This window comes from Antedon mediterranea, chromosome 10 (genome assembly GCF_964355755.1).
Source record: "Antedon mediterranea chromosome 10, ecAntMedi1.1, whole genome shotgun sequence".
Classification (NCBI taxonomy): domain Eukaryota; kingdom Metazoa; phylum Echinodermata; class Crinoidea; order Comatulida; family Antedonidae; genus Antedon; species Antedon mediterranea.
Genome location: NC_092679.1, coordinates 2805757 through 2824888, shown reverse-complemented (window position 1 = coordinate 2824888; position 19132 = coordinate 2805757). Strand labels below are relative to the sequence as shown.

The 19132-nt window shown below is 32.8% G+C and overlaps 4 protein-coding genes across 4 annotated transcripts; 2 read left to right on the top strand and 2 right to left on the bottom strand.

The window, feature by feature from the left end:
* Positions 1-424: 424 nt before the first annotated feature.
* On the bottom strand, positions 425-7052 carry LOC140060652 (syntaxin-5-like). The gene is made up of 8 exons (XM_072106951.1): positions 6927-7052; positions 6243-6451; positions 4735-4808; positions 4502-4557; positions 4041-4153; positions 3123-3342; positions 2504-2732; positions 425-2084 (listed from the first exon to the last, which is right to left on the bottom strand). The coding sequence occupies exons 2-8, from the start codon at positions 6417-6419 to the stop codon at positions 1925-1927; spliced, it is 1029 nt and encodes a 342-aa protein (XP_071963052.1). The 5' UTR covers positions 6420-6451; positions 6927-7052; the 3' UTR covers positions 425-1924.
* Positions 7053-7576: 524 nt separating this feature from the next.
* LOC140060501 (AP-4 complex subunit sigma-1-like) lies at positions 7577-8832 on the top strand. The gene is made up of 5 exons (XM_072106748.1): positions 7577-7714; positions 7949-8035; positions 8135-8203; positions 8513-8524; positions 8696-8832. The coding sequence occupies exons 1-5, from the start codon at positions 7577-7579 to the stop codon at positions 8822-8824; spliced, it is 435 nt and encodes a 144-aa protein (XP_071962849.1). The 3' UTR covers positions 8825-8832.
* Positions 8833-9045: 213 nt separating this feature from the next.
* Positions 9046-17559, bottom strand: LOC140060500 (tubulin-specific chaperone E-like). The gene is made up of 13 exons (XM_072106747.1): positions 17436-17559; positions 16372-16456; positions 15862-16059; positions 15293-15481; positions 14985-15087; positions 13908-13984; positions 13379-13477; positions 13020-13149; positions 12499-12648; positions 11247-11400; positions 10864-10989; positions 10257-10348; positions 9046-9923 (listed from the first exon to the last, which is right to left on the bottom strand). Exons 1-13 carry the CDS (start codon positions 17527-17529, stop codon positions 9831-9833), a joined length of 1590 nt encoding a protein of 529 aa, XP_071962848.1. The 5' UTR covers positions 17530-17559; the 3' UTR covers positions 9046-9830.
* A 167-nt stretch (positions 17560-17726) lies between these two features.
* LOC140059865 (multifunctional methyltransferase subunit TRM112-like protein) lies at positions 17727-19118 on the top strand. The gene is made up of 4 exons (XM_072105819.1): positions 17727-17868; positions 18101-18202; positions 18492-18584; positions 18680-19118. The coding sequence occupies exons 1-4, from the start codon at positions 17770-17772 to the stop codon at positions 18779-18781; spliced, it is 396 nt and encodes a 131-aa protein (XP_071961920.1). The 5' UTR covers positions 17727-17769; the 3' UTR covers positions 18782-19118.
* Positions 19119-19132: the final 14 nt, after the last annotated feature.

Below are 19132 nucleotides of genomic sequence, written 5' to 3'. Positions count from 1 at the left end.
CCATGCATACATCTTTCAGTTAAAAACATTACACGTGAGAAAAATTATGGAAAACATTCATATTTTGCTAATTGTAATTAGTCTAGTAATTTTCGTTCAATCAAATTTGGGCAAAACAAATCATCTTAATTGCATGTTCCACATTAGGTTACTGCAAGAGGGATTATAACTCAATTTCCAATCAGAAAATTAGCTGAAACGAGAACTGTGTGTCTGTCAACCAAGATATACTCTAGAGGGCATGTGGTTAATTGTACTATTACAGGTTATGTCTTCAGTTTAAAAAATTCTTATCCAAAAAATGAAGCCTGTTGTTAAGCGTAGCTAGCCTATATCTAGTCTGGGCTCCAGAGGGAGTTTTGTCTTAATATTAGATATAAATATTTTTGCACATATGGCGTTTCATACGTGTATTACTTGAGTTTGGATACTCCACAAAAACCGCGGTCCAAATAAAAACAAATAAATAAAAAAAAAGACAATAAATACAGACTTGGGGCAGGTCTAGCCTATATCACTAGTGACCATACATAATAGGCAGGTACAACAGAATTGGCTATGTTACGTAATACATTTTAATAAGCTAATGTTACATACATTATGATACAATATAAAGACACTAACAATAGCAGTTAATTTAAAACAAATAATTATACTTAAAATTTATACAATATATAGATAGATTATGTGTATACATATTTTTGTCTTTAGTGGCCGGACATGATGACCACTCACATCTATTTGACCAACTGGACAGTGCCAAACCCTTTAACTCATGAACCTGTGCACAATATAAACCTAAATAAAAAAAAAGGGAGAGGGGGGGGGGGAAGAATTAAACAAATAGAATAGGAACAAACAAAAATACCTTTCAAAAATATATTTCAGTACAGGAAAGAAAACCCACAAAATAATACATTAAAACAAGAAAATGCCAATGTTTAGTATACAACTCATTGTTAATATTATCAATTCAAAGTTTTTACATAATATTTAAGTTAGGAATAAAAACTAAATTTAAGTAAAATATATCTTCTGTACATTATTTGTTATTTATACTATTAATTAATGTTATGACGAATCTGATTATAAATGATTACAATATTGAAAAAAATATAATAAAAACAAAATAAGGTGGTTTTGAAAAATCCGAAAAATAAATACTTTTATCAAACTGTCTTGCAAAAAATGTTGACATTAAGTGCTGTCGTCATCTATCTCCATTCTGGAATTTACATCAGTACAACAAATTGGATTGTTAAGGCATCATTAACAATTCCCTTATTATTGTTAGGCACACTCTAATATCTCTTCTTTAAACTATTTTACTGGTTATTCTTATGAAACGAGTACAAGCCTAAACCAGGGGCGCATTCAACCTTCCCATGTCTGGTTTTTACAATGACAGAACTTTCTAGGAAAATGTTAATTTTGGAAGAGTTTTCCATTTTATTTGCAACAAATAGAACAATTCTTCCCAATTCTCTCTATCATATTGCATTATATGCCCAGTATTATAAGCAGATTCTGTAATACAGTGTCACATATGCATCACATGTTTTCTGTATTTTGTCAGTAGCCTATGATACACACGTCAGATGTGGTACATATGAGAAACTCTATTTTTTAATTTTCCTGTGATACTGAACAGAGTTATAGAAACAGTTCCATTAAGCTCTGTCTACACTGTCAAACTTTGTGTGACAAAAAAAAGTGATGTGTCCATATATGGACATGATGATGTCTATATCACTACCATATTTGGGCATGTCACTACCATATTTGGGCACATCACACTTTTTTGTCAAACCAGTTTGATATTGTAGACAGAGCTTTATATTTCTGTTGTTAATGATGATTTTATGCCACATATTCCGGAAAAGCCGGGAAGGCTGACTTTCCCGGAATATGTGGGATTCCATCCTTATGCCATAAATACTACGAATATTATAAAGAAGACAATGAGAACACCAAACACTTTGATCATCAGCCAGCGGTTCGACGTCACCGACTGAAAATATTTCAGTATCTCTCCATGAGCCATCTCAACGTTCGTAAATGCATTATCAACATTTGAATCAATTCTAAAAAGAAAATTGTAATGGTCATCAGACAGAGTTCAAAGGTAAAAGGTTAAAACCATGTCCAAAACTCAATTATTTGAATAAAGAGATTAAAAAAAAGATACAAGAAAAATGCTGAACGCAAATAACAGTTTCCAAAGACAACAAAGCCATAGAATCGTTTGATTGTGTGTGGACTTAAAAGAAAATTATAATGGTCATTAGACACAAGACACAAAGTTCAAAGGTGAAAGGTTAAAACCAGGTCAGTAACTCAATTACTTGAATAAAGAGATTAAAAAAATAAAAATGCTGAATATAAATAATAGTTTCCAAAGACAACAAAGCCATAGAATCGTTTGATTGTGTGTCGACATAAAAAACCGAATACTTTCACTTTTGGAAAACAATGACGAAAAGGTCATAAATATAATACTGACCTTTGAACCTGTTCTTCTTGTTGGTGTATCATATGTGCCAATTGTTGAAATATTCCGCTTAATTCCACAATAGTACTTTCTATATTTTGCATGGTTTCCTCTCGATCTTTTATGTAAGTGTCTTGTTGCTCAACCATTTGCATTGAGCTTTGTGCGCCGTCAAACGGCATGTTTATGACGGCATCACCTCGACTGCTGGCGGTCTCATCATCTATCAGTACCGATCGTACTAAGAGAGAAAAAACCATCAAGGAGAAATCTACATTTTCTATATATCAAATTAAAATTGTAAACCACTAAAGTGAAGTCTTCCAAAACTGGATTCCCTCAAATGCTCTGAAAATCTAAATCACAAGAAAACTAATGGATGGCTGTATTAACAATAATTTAAATAAGCGAAATATTTCCATTCAATACTAAATATTTCATTGCATCACCAAATAATTAAAAATTTCCCTTAAGTGGTATTCACTTAGAATTTTTAAAGAAGTGTTTACCTCAGCCCAAGTGTGAATGGCATCTTAAGCCTATGAAACAAGGGTATGTAGTTTTCAGAGTGTTCACCACATTTAAATGGTGTTTTATCAGTTGAAATGTTAAAAACAAAATGTATTCTTACTATTTCCACTGGAAGCCGATGGTGGTAAACTCGATGTCAGAGGCCCTTGCGAAAATTGTTCTCGCCTATTTTTCTGATCTTTAAGATTCTGTGTCCGTACTTCAAGAACTGATTTAAAATCGTTGGACATTGTCGCCAACTTTGATTGTAATGCAAGAACGACTGTGTTGGAATGTGTTTGCATTTGTTTGCCATTTTGCGAGCTATTTCGCCGTACAAACTAAAAAAACAAAGGAGCTAAAATTAGAAAGTTACCATAATATTTAAACTAGTGTGATGACCCCAAATATGGTAGTGATATCCCCAAATATGGTAGTGATATGACAACATCATGTCCATATATGGGCACATCAGATTTTTTTGTCACATAAAGTTTGATAGTGTAGACAAGACTTTATTTCATGTTATGTATAGTTTATTTGTATTTTTCTTGGATATGGTTTTATTTTAACTGTTTGTATTGTATGGAGTGAGTGTAGAATCTGTTTGGGCTTTAGCCTATTCTCACTCCTGGTTATTTTTCATTGGTGATCGAATAAATATTATTGTTATTAGAAGTAGATGTGTACCAAATTTGATTTTTAATCGGGGTATGATGAATTAATACACAACTCAATACAGCTTTATACCATTCAATGCAAATATAACAAAGTACACACATTGTAAAGCATGGTTCCCACTAGAACGTAACGCAAGGACGTAAACGCAACGCAAGCGTTTTAACCAATGACAAGCGAAGTTATAGACAGTTAGCAATCACAAGCGAATCAGCCATCGCTTGTGATTGGTCAATTTACTTGCATTGCGTTACGTCCTTGTGTTGCGTCGCTAGTGGGAACCACGCTTAATGTTTCAATCTGAATAAGATATAGAGGGCGCTATTCAACACAATCTATTCAACATTGAAAATATACCTACCTCTTGCAACTTAGCAATTTGTTTATTAAGACTGTTAATGTCCTGTTTTATTATATATGTCAATTCTTGAATTTCTACTGATTTATCGTCAAATAAAGATTTCTTCTTTGCCACTACAAGAAAGAAATGGTTGTCAAATATATAAAAATTGATTATATAAAACTTATTACTTCTACTTATTCAGAAATAAAGGTAAATATAATAAAAGTAAACAATATAACTTTAAAAGGCCATATTTCTAACAAATACAGTACTGTAATATTGAGTTTGATGGACAAATGAAGCAAACAAGTTCTCTCAAACAGTCATCTATCAATGACAGTAGCCTATGATGATGTGTCTATCTGCTGGTGAATATTTTTATCTTATTATTTTACACAAAACTTGATACAATAACAAAGGTGATTTTTATGAACATACGACACATCTTATTAATCCCCTCAATTATCTTGTATACTTACATATTGTTAACTTTTCCAATTTTGTAAAAGTTTGATTAATGTCACTACCAATACGTCTGAAAGATAAATAAAATTTAAGTATGGAAATTTGAAGAAAGAGTTGAAATATAACAGTTAAATAGCCATCTTTGACGCAAAATACCTACTCAACTCATTATTCAAAATGGAAAAAAAAAATAAAGGTAAAATAGTGTATACAAACAACTACTATAATTCTATCTAACAGAACTTACTTTGCCATTTGCATGAAATCACTGTGTTGTGCCTGCCTTGAGGCTTTGTGATTGTGTGCTGCAACTCCATTTCCCTAAAAAATGTGAAAAGTATTCCGAAAAAATTATATATTGTATATTTATTACAATATCTATAAAATTAATGTTTTTACTATTAATATTATTAATTACAAAAATGTGGCCAAATTATTACAAATGTTAACAAACATAACTAATAATTAATACAATTAAAGATAATGAAAAGAAATCTTTTTAAATATGAATTGCCCCCCTGAAAAAATAATTCTAAACAAAATTTTTGTTGAATATGCCATTTTAATGTAACATAATAGTTATCCACTTTGACCAAAAATTGGATAAAAAAAAAATGTATTTACCTGAAAAAACTGTAATTGAAAGCAAAAATAGTCAAATTGGTTGGCAACCAATGGGTTTTTGGCTGAATTTAACCATTTATTTTGTCATTTTATGTAAGTAAAAACATCATTTTTCCTCTTTTTTTTTCTACGAAAGATATATAATATCTCCATGACTTTATTAAAACTACAACATAACATATTCAAAGTCGGATTTAATTAATCTTTATTTTTCATGTTTTTGGCGGACAATACATCTTTAAATGGAATAAAATGGATGATTAATATTTTTCTATTCCTTTTGAACGGGTGTCTAGAAAACTCAGATATATCTGAGTTTTCTAGATCTAGAAAACTCAGATATCTGACTTTTCTAGATCTAGAAAACTCAGATATCAAATCTAAGTTTTCTAGTTCCAAAAAACCCAGATCATCAAATGGATCGTTCCATTATTATTAGAGGGTAGCATATTTGAAATACTACACAGTATTATACGTTTTCTTACTAATAATAACAATTATTGTAACTTGTAGTAGTAGCAGCCTACGACTTAAATCATAAAGAAAATACATTATACACCTTTAAAATGTAGGCTTACCTTTTAGGCCTAGCTAAGCAAACTCAATTCAAGGCTCAACGTGTGGGCGCTATCGCGAAGAGTAGGCCTGGTCCTACAGTACTAGACTAGAAGTGGTCAACTCGTACCCAAAATAACTCGTACCCAAAATAACTCGTACATATTCCCAACTTGGCTAACTCATACCTCAACCAACTCGTACCCACACCAACTTGTACATTTTTAAGCCTACATTTTAACGGTAACATTCACTGTATTTTCTTTGTGGTTTAAGCCGTAGGCCGCTTTTACATGTTACAATATTAGTAAGAAAACGTACACAGTAATCAGTTTTAATAATACTCTAATATTTCAAATGACCTACCTGCTGATTAATAATGGAACGATCCAAATGACCTACCAACCAATCAAATGATGATCTGAGTTTTCTAGTTCCATTTTGGAACTAGAAAAGTCAGATATTGATGTCTGAGTTTTCTAGATCTAGAAAAGACAGATATCTGAGTTTTCTAGATCTAGAAAACTCAGATTATATTTAATATCTGAGTTTTCTAGACACCCCTTTTGAACTTACTGTTCTGGATTGAATATATTTAACAGCAGACTTAAACTCAGGTGTTCTATCTTGACATGTCATGCCTAGGCCTATATTAAGTTGTTGGTTATTTGTTGGATTAAAATTGGAGACAATCCAGCCTCCGTGCCCGTTTGATCTGTCTTCAGTGGGCGTATGTCGGCGTCTAGTGGTCATTGGTCATCCCTCAACTTCAACCAGTTCCTGAACTAGAAAAAAAAAAATTTGAATATTAATTAGGCTAGGCCTAGCCTAGCCTATACGAAATGATTAATTAAGATTTTTATTAATATTATTAAATCAACTCTAGGCCTAGCCTAGATTAAAAAAAAAACAAAAACATTTTGACTTTTTTATTATTAGTAATATTAGATTAGTATAGTAGTACTAGTAGGCCTAGTTATATTATACAATTTACACAAATGCTCGGCAGAAATGTTCTACTAATCCACCAGCCATACGTTAGGCCGACGGTGGGCTTCTTTCTTTTTCCTGGATACACAAACGGAGTGGTCTCGGCGTGCGTCCTGCTGGCGACATCGCCCGTCCCAAAAAAACAGGCTCAGCCGCTGTGGAAATATTCTACTACATGTGTATAACTATAGGCCTAGGCTAGGCCCTATGAGTATCATATACGAAATAGGCCTAGGCCTAGTTATAAGTAATAATTTAATGTATACCTACTTTGAAAATCCTTTATAGATTTACTTGTTAAAACTTCATTTAAATTACAATTAAATTTTGATTTTTTTTATGATAGATAATCCGTTCACACGTCATCAGCTTTTTTTAAACAACTTAGGCATGTCATTCATCGACTCGACCTTGTAACGGATCCAACAGCAGTATTCATACTTAATAGCAGCATTCAGCCAGATGCGATATAATGAATGTGTGGGGGCGGTATGCAAATTTCCAAAATAAAAAAAAAACAAAACAAATGCACAAATGGTAAGAAAAAAAATGTATTTGACATTATTGTTTATATTATATAGTAGCCATGTTGCATATTACAATATAAGTAGTTATTATTAATCAAAATAACTGATACAAATATCAAGACTGTAGCTAGGATTGAATTTGTTTAATAATAAAAATCATTAATTATTGTAAATTTTAATACACATTATTTCTGGTCAGAATAAATATAGATATTATAAAAATACAACAGTACAACATGACCCGAAGTAGATTACAGTTCAGTACTCTACCATAAATATAGTATTAGTAGTCCTAGGTAAATGTACATGTACTTTTAATTTGTGTTGTAATTATTTTTAAAAACAGGTTATATCCATCGAGATGTAAAGGAAATACTATTCCAAAAACAAAACATGATCAAATATTTCTACATAATCGGAAAACAAGGACGAACCCGTCTCAGTCGGTATTACGAAAATGTTCCACTAAAATCCAGAACAGCGCTTGAATCCGATGTCCACCGAAACATCCTAACACGGACCAAAGACCAGGTTTGTTATATTATGAGTTTCAAAGATTTTTTTGTGTGGAGATTTTAAAGTTGTTCTTCTGATGATGAAAATAGTTTCTTGAAATATGTCACAATTTAAGGCAGTTTGCTTATTCATTAAATGCCTCGCTATAGTTATTTTAACTCAAATCCATTTTATTTTTAGAATGTTCTCTCTTTTGCGAAAATTTATGAAGGTATGTTATATTTAGTGCCTTTTTTTTCTTTTATATAGTGTTTGTTTTTTAACTATCAAGATTATAAAATAGTGTACAGACGTTACAGCTCTTTGTTTGTCATCTTAGCTGTTGATGAAGAGGAGGTAAAATTCATTTTAAAATATTATCATAATCCCAGTTAATATGCTTTTAAATCTGTATAGGACTGATTTAAACAGTTTTATTAATATTTCTTATTTTAGAATGAAGTCGCAAGCCTAGAATTTATCCAGTTGTTTATAGAGACTTTAAACAAGTACTTTGAGGGTGTTGTAAGTTAATCAAATTGCTTGTTCTTTTATCAAAATGACGTGTAATGTACATACACTTTTTATTTACATGTTTAGAAGTCTTTATAATTTAATAGGTTCTAGACCAAGTTTTGACCCAATATACTATTAGTAAAAAGATAAATATTTTGGCACATATGGCGTTTCATATGTATACTGCTTGAGCTAAAAATTGAAATGCCTATTGGTGGATTAACATAAAAAGAGACAATAAATATATAATGAATGATACTAAAAGATATTTCTTTTACTGACTTTAGAATTGATAATAAATGTTTTGTTTATTTTCAGAATGAGATGGATGTATCCTTTTTGAACTTATTAAATTAATATTTAATAACATTTCATACAAAAATGATAAAACATAAATTCATTTTCTTTTAAATCTATTTTTTCAGTGTTGTTAAAATACATTCACATATTGTTCAAACGCCAATCATTTCTTTACTTAATTCTTAACGCACTCTTTATCAGATTTTATATAATTTAGAGAAGATACACATCATCTTAGACGAAATGATCGTCAATGGGTACATTTTAGAGACCAATATGGCCAAAATCCTCCAGCCGATTCAAATAATGGACAAAGTATCAAAGAGATGAGATAATGGTTGAAGAACAGACAAAGAGAATAGAAAGGCATCAGAAGAATAATTTCAATGAGAATAGATCACCACATTAAAAAAAACAGCTTATTTTAAACATGTAATTACGCCGTAGTTGGCAGCCGGTGACATGGCGTGGCCCTTGGTGGAGAAGAATGGTGGTGTACTGTAACATTGAAGTTCACTGTGACATGCCGCTATAAAACAGTATCATGATCACATTTCTACCAGGCTTAAATTTGACAACTAAGTTGGTGCTTTATTGTAGGCATAAGAATACAATGATTGGTCAGACGTCTTGCCCTACTCGGACTTAAATTGTACTTACTCTGGCCTCAAATCTAACCCTATCTGGTTCAAGTTAGATGGTGTAAAGCCTTGTCTACACTATCAAACCTTGTCATATCACTACCATTTTTGGGCATATCACTACCATATTTGGGCACATCACACATTTTTTGTCAAACTAGTTTGATATTGTAGACAGAACTTAATGTATAAAGGCAGACTAGTGATCTGGAGGTCGTGGGTTTGTCAAAATTACTTTCAATTTAGAGCAAATTTTACAATTACTTAGCTCCATGACGCAAAAGCTATTAGCTCACTCCTGAGGATGATTAAAATATATTGATTGAAATGTTGAGAAACTCAACAGTTCTTTTCAGAACTAAATACACATGGTATACAGCAAACCTTATATCAACAAAGCTATTACTACAGTATTATTTTTTTATACTTTTTTCAGGTATGGTTGCCAAATTTCTACGAATGCAGCACCGCTATGCATTCTACAATTTAAAAATGTCTATGATTTTTACAGCTCATTTCATTGCATATAACTAATGATTACATACATCAAAATATATAAATATATTGTTTATCAAAAAATAAACCATAAAAATAGAAGTAAACAAATCATAATCCATTTATAAGACAATTAATCTATAAGATTTTTATAATTTTTTTTAATAATTGCACAATATAGCGAATACCATATTTCTCTGTTACCATTTCACTTGTATTGTATCACCATTTTCGATACCAAAGAAAGATAGAGGGCGCATGTCATTGTTCAGTTCAAATTCTTGATCTGTCAACTAAAAACATAAAGATAAGGTCAATTTGTAATCATTTTTTTAGTATGTTATAAATGTACAGTGTATAACATTTTAGATTACATAATATGACTAGGTAGCATACCATGTCACCACCTACTTTAGGCTAAATTTAAAGAGAAAAGAGTACGTATAACAACAATAATATTTATTTGGTCACCAATGAATAATAAACAAAGGTGAGAATAGGCTAAAGCCCAAACTGATTCTGCGTAATCCCACCCACTTATTTTCCCCAAATTTCTTATCCAGGCCCACCTATTTGCTCATATACTATAACGTAAAATGCTACAAAATCTAAGCAACCATAACTACCTTTGTACTGGTGTACGTCAGCTTCTGAGATGCGATGTCAACTTTCATTAGCTTGTGTATAAGGCTTTTTACTTTCTGTATATTCATGGTTCCTATACAAAACCAACAAAAGACGCTTTATGAAGTTTGGTTAATATAAAAAAATAAGTGGTAAAGTTATCTAAGGTGCAGCTTTCAATTAATGGACCTGGGTTCAAATCCTCTCTAAAGCTCTTGTCTACACTATCAAATTAGTTTGATCAAAAACAAAAGTGAGATGTGCCCAAATATGGTACTGATATGACATCATCATCACATTTTATTATCCTATAAAGTTTGATAGTGTAGACAGAGCTTAAGTTAATGTTCAAAATATTACACTCATTAATTAAGCCTCAGTGGTTTTGAGAATTAGTTAATATCAACTCTTCTAAAAGCAGACCATGTTGGGCTGCCTGACAACGTCTAGTTTCTTTAATGCATTTTAAAGAATATACATTACAGTAGAGTATTTAAAACGTGAAAAGCATTGTTTTTATGAGAGAGTGAATGTTTATATAAGTTTGGATATCTATATCATAGTGATTACTTTATGGCCGTATGAAAAATAAAATGAAACCAAAAATACCTGGTAGTTTCTTTTGTATTGTCTTTGTATTATTGCCTTGTTCACACGTTATGTTAACTTGAATCAAGCCGCTTTTTAACGTGGTTACTTTTGTTATTAATTCGTAATCTTCTGGAGCTCCATACACTGCAAACAAAGAGAGGCAACTCTTAAGCTCTGTCTACACTACAGTATGAAAAAGTGTGATGTGCCCAAATATGGTAGTGATATGCTTAAATATGGTTTTGCTATGATATAAACATGTCCATATATGGGAACAGCACATTTTTTGGCACATAAAGTTTGACAGAGATTTAAAATAATAACATGTTAAAGCATAGAAGGTACTATAGGACAAGAGGATTAATCGCAACAACAATAACTCTGTACTTGTATGGACTTACCCTTTATAAGATGTTTGTACCGTGGATGTTTTTTAAGAAATTCCTCCGATGGATTGTTCTTTTCCGGATCTTGGTCACCTCCACTTGCTCGCCATTCCTTGCCAAATGTCTTCAGGTAATCCAGCTCTGCACCTCGTCTTTCCATACCGGACACCTAGGAAATCAAAAAGAAAATTTGATATAACACTTCTTTCATTACATGGAGAGGTTAATTTTGCTTAGATATTTTTTTTAAAGGGAAGATATTGATCAAGGTCTTTTGTGTATTGTTACGTGTGACAATAATCAGGTGTCGCATGCAAATGAATCAAGTCACCGGTGGTCAAGTGGACGAATCAGAATGGAGTGTGATGATGCGCAGTATTTTGGAAAGCTGTGTTGGGTGTGTGAGACAAGGGAAGGACTCACTCATAAGACTGTACATGTCGGAGATGGTAGGCTTTCTGGATAAGAAATAAGACAGTGGATATGGCACTGGCGACTGTGTAATAATGGAATAAAGACTTGCAGCGAACTGTGTTCGAGACTGGAAGCGAGGCAGGACGCAAGGACAACATAAATGGAAAAGTTGTGATTGAATGTACGGATGCCTAGGCAAACCAACCACTCGGTATCATACTCATTTTTGTAACTCTATAGTTGTGTTGTTATGTATTTATGCATTGTGAAAGGAAATTAAATGGAGTGTTGGCTATTGTTTGTTCCAAACCTCGTTGTTATTTAGGTATTTTGGCTTAGGCCAAAAGTGATCGTAACAGTATCAACAAATACATTAATCCTCTATTTTGTTTTTTGTTTTGTTTTTATGTATTTAGGTAAATTGCCAATGACAAGCAAATTCATTCACCATCCTTTAAGGTGGCAATCCTGTTCACAAGACAAACATATACACAAAATGCTCTACATAAACAAAGTCTTTGGGAGTGGAGTTGTAATTTGTCATCAGAAAAAATCATGACATATGACAGGACTTGAACCCAGGACTCAGATTGGTAGCCAAGCATCATAACCATCATAATAAAAAATAATGATATTTAAAAGACCTACTTATTTGCTCTACATTAACAAAATCTTTGGGAGTGGAGTTGTAATTTGTCATCAGAAAAAAATCATGACATATGACAGGACTTGAACCCAGGACGCAGATTGGTAGCCAAGCATCATAACCACCAAGCCACAACTCCACTACATCTTCCTACAGTACCTTAGAAATGTTGCCACACATATTCCAAATCCAAAGACTATTACTTACCAATGCATTGTTGCATCTTTTCAAGTTGCCAATCTTGCCAATTATTATCTGCCTGGTGTCTAATAACTTTTCTTGTTGGCAAAATGGATTTTTCTTTGTCCGAGTGTCTTCCAAGCTCTTGAGCTTTTCAAGTTCATTTATGGACTGCCACTAAAATTTTTAAAATATCACATACGAGCAAACATGATAATTAATTACTCAGCGATTGTCAAGTTAGTTTATAAACCTGTAGTATCAAAGTATACCGGTGCCAGAATGGCAACACATTGTATAATGTAAAACCAGAAACTTTCGCGACGTGAACTTTCGCGAATCAGTTACATCAGTCATTTTTGCAACATAAAACTTGAAATTTGAAAAATAAAGTACAAGTAAATATTGTAACAAGATCGCATATGTGCGACATTTGTGTTATAAAGACCCTAATACAACCTGAAGCTACTTAGTACTGTATTTTGATTGACTGACGTTCGCGAAAGATTAATGCTCGCGAAAGTTTCTGGTTTTACAGTATAACTTACATCTGACAGTAAATTATCAGTAAGTGATATTGACTTGAGAGATGGAAATGACTCTGTTTTACCGTCAGGTCCAACATCATTAAAAGCAACTTGTGTCAACATGTTCTTGTTCAAAATCAACATTTCTAGCCTGGAAAATCAAATATCAAATATCAAATCAATATACTGTATATAGTATGTCCTATATAACTGGCTCAGCCTATATATTGTGCCAGTTCTGCAGTACATTTCAAAACCTGAACTGCATTGACAAGATATAATAAGATAGAAACAAAACTGTCTGCAGATTGGATATATATATATATATAAATTGGCATATGGAAGAAGCACCTTGATGATGGATTTTATTCAGAGATTACCTTGGTAATTTTGCAAAATGTAGGACATCATTCCAATCTGAAATCTTGTTTCCTTCAAGGTTTAATAATTCCAAATTTTGTAATAATTCAATGTCAAATCTGAAAAACAATAAATATTTATACGCATTTTATATAAGACAACAAAATGATAACTAAATATATATAAAGTGCATCCTGATAAAGTAAATCAGTTAAACTGCATACAGTAGTATCATTTAATAGAAATTTTCAACCAATATTCAAACATACAATTTATTCTTAAAGCATGGTTCCCACTAGCGACGCAACGCAAGGACGTAACGCAACGCAAGTGAATTGACCAATCACAAGCGGTCGCTTATTCGCTTGTGATTGCTAACTGTCTATAACTTTGCTTGTCATTGGTTAAAATGCTTGCGTTGCGTTTATGTCCTTGCGTTACGTTCTAGTGGGAACCAAGCTTTAACTCGCTTGCGTTGCGTTTATGTCCTTGCGTTACGTTCTAGTGGGAACCAAGCTTTACAAACTGTGAGAAGTGTTGTTAACTTACTTATTGATAGTTGTGATATTGTTAAAACAAATGTGGAGTTGACGTAGCTTAGGCCACATTGGAACACAGAATTCAATCTAAATAAAAAATGAAAAATTACTTGGTAATACAAAAGGAGAAGATTGATTATTACAAACAGATGCATAGGGACTTGATGTATTATCCCCCAAAAACATGAAAAATGGAGATTAATAAAATCAGACATTGAATAGGTTGTTTTGTAATTCCAAATTGAATCACTTCTGTAGAAAAAAACTTTGAAATATATTGTTTTCACTTATAAAATGACAAAATAAACGGTTAACTTCAACCAAAAACTCATTGGCTGGCAGCCAATTAGACTATTTTTTGCTTTAAATTACAGTTTTTTTAGTTAAATAATTCTTTTTTCCATCCAATTTTCGGTTAAAGTGAATAACTATTATATGACATTAAAATGGCATATTCAACAAAAAGATGTAAACAAATATTTGTCCAGGGGGACAATACATCTTTAAAGTGAGACAACATCTGAAACTTCTTTTAGATACCGTCAAAAGAGAGAAAAGGGTCAAGTTCAATATTGAATATCGAAACGTGGCAGGCTATATGGCGCTTGACCTTTGACAAGATCGCCTAAAATTTATAATTTAAATCTACGATACTTAGTATTGTATATTCAGGAATAGCCGCTCCATAGTCTCTTTGCTTTTCTTCCTTATATCTTATTCTTATTAACTCAAAATTATTTTTACTAACAAACATTACTATTTGTATGCCTAGTGTGTAAACATTATTGACATAATTTCATAAACATCTTCATGTCGTACATCTACTCGTAACATTTTTTCTCAACTTTCTATCATCTAAAAGTTGTAGTTAGTCATGCCTCGGGTCACATTCTATGGTCACCGTACAGGTAGGCTACTACATTAGTACTTCTATGAATGGATGACTAGCCGGTGACAATAACGCTAGTTGGTCATACCCAGTACCGTTTTGATTTTACGATCATTCGGGAAACCACCTCACGACGATCTACACTCATCATTCTTACAAACAATAATAACAAAACAATAATAATAATAATAAACTTACCTCTTCCCAAGTGAAGTTGACATAATTAAGGAACACATTTTGAAGATTTATGAAAGATGACCTCAATGACCTGGGATCTTTTGGAAGACTGAAGCGGTTTTCACTGAAATAAAAAAAACGTTATTAAAATGTTGAAGTTTACCAATAATTAAAACAAATGTTTACAATGAAAACAAATTTGCTCTCTGACATGTAAATCGATTTTCAAATTCCATAAAATAAAAATCTTCATTATGGTTTTGTACTTACACTAAATGTTTAATGTTTTGATTAAAATTATCTAACTTTAAAATTAACTACTTTATTACCTTAATTTCAAGTCTTGTAAATTCTGCAATTGGTTCGCCAGCATCGCAACTTCTTCAAGTGAATTAATGAGGTTTTTTGAAAGGTCAATCTCTGTGACATTTGGGATCAATTGACGTACAACTGAACCTTCATTGCATCGGTTAATTTTCAAGTCTCTAAGTACCGCATTCTTTAGTCTGGCAAAGTTGCTGAAATTAAATAAATATATGGAGTACTGTAGTGTGATGTGCCCAAATACGGTAGTGACATGCCCAAATATGGTAGTGACATGCCTAAATATGGTAGTGACATGCCCAGATATGGTAGTGAAATGACATTATCATGTCCATATATGGGCACATCACATTTTTTGTCACAGAAAGTTTGATAGTTTAAACATGGCTTAACATAATAACAATGATAATATTGACGTCTGGTCACACTAGTCTATAAAAGCTACTCTTATTTACTGACCTAGAAATCTCTAGTCGTTTTTTAAATGTAGCACCAGCAGCCAGCACTTTAATTCAAGATTAAGTATGACACGCAATGTGTGGCAAAATGTTTTTCTTTTCTATATATAAGATACCTTTGTCTTTGGACTATAGACTTGGCGCCAACCATTTCTACAGCGGTTTGCTGCCCATCACCAACTACAAACATCTCAGCTTCGTCAATGCCCCCTGTTAGGATATCATCTGGTATGTATCTCTCCTTTAAGGCTGCCAAGAACGATACTCCAGGAACAGTTTTCTTGGGACGAACAAAAGATCCACTTGTAGGTGATCTAAAATACAAATCATATTGAGTTATTCTTGTTTTCTATATCAATCATGCCGCAGCTCTTATTCAGATTCAGGAAATGTTGTTAGTCCACTTTAAAATGGAAATTCGTTTTGCTTGGTATAATTAAGACAATAAAACAACAAAGAAAATACATCAAATTTCAAAAGGCAATGTTAAAACACTATTAATATTTATATGTTAAAATACTGTTTAAAAAATTTGGATCAATGGATCATCTTTCGGTTTTTTCTGTGGGATACAACGTGGCCTAGTTCCTTTTCTGTCTTTGCCGAGTGTCTATTTTTATACTCACTTAGTTTCAAAGTACTTTTTCTTATTGTGAGTTCCATCATGCTTTCCTCTGTCCTGGTTGTCCCAATCAACTCCAAACCACAAACCTGTTATAAATTATAACGGATTGTCATCATTTTTCTATGCTTTTATTTAAATAAATACAATTTAATTATCATATTAATATATTAAATAACGCATATAGGCCCCTACTATACTAATTAAAATGTTTAAATAATTTTTTAATTAAAAAAATAAAAATGCATATACTGTAGGCCTATACTAGAGAAAAGAAAACAACCACAATCCAGTAGAGTTGACAATATTTAAAACTATATATAGGCCTAGGCCAAAGTCACCAAAGTTTGATAGTCAACTGGCAGTGCTAGGCGAAAGTCACACCATGCGACACCGGTGTCTGATCAATTCGTCTGCCAGTAATTTCGGTTATGGAACGCCCAAAATCATGAAACTCCAAAAAGAAAAAAAATATGTATTGTTCATTTCGTCCGCCAGAATCGTCAATATTGTTAATAACGTATGGCACGCGTTAATTGTCAAAAAGGGTGTATAGATGTGCCTATCGCCTGAATAGACGTGTGTAAATCACACAGCCGATTGGTTTAGTAGTTTTAACTAAAGTATTTCTACACGACTTAGGGGTTAGAGGTTGTTGGGCTCAGGAAGAAGACAGCGAATGATAGTAAAATATTTATAGCGCAGCTCCATGCAAATCAAATCAAAATGTATGACTGTTTTTGTTGATTGCTTGCTGTTTGAATACGCACGTCTATTCAGGCAAATAGTCACATGTATACGTTTTGACAATTAAGGCGTTCCATACATTAACAATATTGACGATTCTGGCCAGGCGGCCGAACTGAAAATATATAATTTGTCCTTTTTGGCGTTTCATGTTTTTAGGCGTTCCATAACCGGCGGCCGAAATGACTGGCGGCCGATATGCACTGTGACCGCGACACCCTCTTCTGATGTTCTTGGCATTCAGTCAGACAGAGAGTCACAGACAGGATGGGCCTAGCTTTTAAGGTCACTCTTAGCAAATAATAAGTACATCATTTTTACCAGATGTTGATTCTACTTCTCCGACATATTTAACGGTTCCAATTTCACCATCACTCCATATGCGATCTCCCACATTTGCTGAATTTTCATTCATTTTTGTGTGCCCCAAATCTTTGTTTTGACACTCGCGCGACTCACTTTTTTGATCCACAAATTGCATTATTTATGATACGCCATGGGTGCCTTTTTGCCTTTTTGTTAGGGTATGGTAAATCGTGATAGAAATAGAAGGCACTGCTAGCGTACCGTACCATTTAAAAGACATTTTTAATTTTGTTTTGAGCGGCCATGTGTTTTTATTCACGACACACAAGAAGTTTTGACGTTCAATTTAATGAGGCTAAGTATTATTAGAAAAATGAAACTTTTAACTCATAATATGCTCACATCTCACGTAAAGGGTGTTAGTAATGGCTATCCATTAAAAATTGAGGTAATTATTTGTATATTTGTAGCTAAAAATCAAATATCTTTCTAGGCCCAGCAGAGAGAGAGGATCTAAACTTGTGTATACATCAGCCAGCTGTACTGCCGGTTGTGTGCACTTCCAACTGCTGTCGAATATAAGGATTGTCTCTTCTGAGTAGGCCTAGGCTAAAAAAAAGATCAATCTTAATTGACAGATATTTATAATTGTATTAATTATTATTACATTTTTCTAAAAGGCTCAAGAAGTAAAAACAGTTGAAGTTGATTTTAATCCAGATTTTGTTTCGCGAATGATTCCAAAACTGGAATGGAGAGCCCTCTACGAAGCTGCCAAGACAGTAAGTCATCAGAAAACCACCTGAACATCAAAACATATAACTACAAATGCTCACAAATCTTACTGATTAAATTTGTGTTAATGATAACACTCTAAGCCATACATTAACAATATTGATGATTCTGGCGGCCGAACTGAAAAATATATAATTTGTCCTTTTTGGCGTTTCATGTTTTTAGGCGTTCCATAACCGGCGGCCGAAATGACTGGCGGCCGAAATGCACTGTGACACAGGTGTTTATTGTTCTTTACTGTATTTGTACTAAATATTTGCATGATTGTTTTTGCAGTTGGAGTTGGTTGGCTCACTCCCTCCAGAACCGATTGCCGAGTTTGAAAGTAATGAAGAGTTTTTGAAAGAAGTTCATAGAGTATTATTAGAGGTAAAAACTTAATTTTTATAAAACCAATTCTAACTCAATAGCCTATGGGTTATAATAAAGCATTGCTTAATCTAAACATTTTTTTTTCTTTGCAGATTGAACTAGTGGAGGGAAACCTTGTCTGCCCAGAAAGTGGACGGAAGTTCCCAGTAAGCAACGGCATTCCAAACATGTTATTAAATGAAGATGGATCATGAAGATCTGTAGATGTTAAGCTCACACTTACACTGTCAAACTTTATGTGATGTTCCCATATATAAACATAAGGTCATATTACTACCATATTTGGGCACATCACATTTTTTCAATCTAGTTTGATAGTGTAGGCAGAGCCTTATACTGTGGTATCAACAGGAACAATATGTGCTATGAATACATATTATATTAGAGTGCTGTCTGCTATTAAGGCCCTCAGTTATAAGCCCAATGGGACTAAAACTTAAAACTATATTTTATGTACAAATGGTTTCAGCTGTAAAACACATATTTATCTAATATTTGAATAAAAGAAACACATTGAGACAGATAATGATATTAATCTTTATTAA

What these genes read in the sequence shown, in the direction of transcription:
- LOC140059865 (XM_072105819.1), top strand. Translation starts at nt 17,770, where the DNA reads ATGAGGCTAAGTATTATTAGAAAAATGAAACTTTTAACTCATAATATG. An exon ending in TCTACGAAGCTGCCAAGACA is followed by an intron (nt 18,203 to 18,491) that starts GTAAGTCATCAG and finishes TTGTTTTTGCAG; the next exon opens with TTGGAGTTGGTTGGCTCACT. An exon ending in TTCATAGAGTATTATTAGAG is followed by an intron (nt 18,585 to 18,679) that starts GTAAAAACTTAA and finishes TTTTCTTTGCAG; the next exon opens with ATTGAACTAGTGGAGGGAAA.
- LOC140060652 (XM_072106951.1), bottom strand. Translation starts at nt 6,419, where the DNA reads ATGACCACTAGACGCCGACATACGCCCACTGAAGACAGATCAAACGGG. An exon ending in AAATTGCTAAGTTGCAAGAG is followed by an intron (nt 3,343 to 4,040) that starts GTAGGTATATTT and finishes TTGTTTTTTTAG; the next exon opens with TTTGTACGGCGAAATAGCTC. An exon ending in CAAGAAGAACAGGTTCAAAG is followed by an intron (nt 2,085 to 2,503) that starts GTCAGTATTATA and finishes TTTTCTTTTTAG; the next exon opens with AATTGATTCAAATGTTGATA.
- LOC140060500 (XM_072106747.1), bottom strand. Translation starts at nt 17,529, where the DNA reads ATGAATGAAAATTCAGCAAATGTGGGAGATCGCATATGGAGTGATGGT. An exon ending in TCTATAGTCCAAAGACAAAG is followed by an intron (nt 15,482 to 15,861) that starts GTATCTTATATA and finishes ATTTAATTTCAG; the next exon opens with CAACTTTGCCAGACTAAAGA. An exon ending in CATTTTGCAAAATTACCAAG is followed by an intron (nt 13,150 to 13,378) that starts GTAATCTCTGAA and finishes TTGATTTTCCAG; the next exon opens with GCTAGAAATGTTGATTTTGA.
- LOC140060501 (XM_072106748.1), top strand. Translation starts at nt 7,577, where the DNA reads ATGATCAAATATTTCTACATAATCGGAAAACAAGGACGAACCCGTCTC. An exon ending in TAACACGGACCAAAGACCAG is followed by an intron (nt 7,715 to 7,948) that starts GTTTGTTATATT and finishes TCTTTTATATAG; the next exon opens with TGTTTGTTTTTTAACTATCA. An exon ending in TAGCTGTTGATGAAGAGGAG is followed by an intron (nt 8,036 to 8,134) that starts GTAAAATTCATT and finishes TTCTTATTTTAG; the next exon opens with AATGAAGTCGCAAGCCTAGA.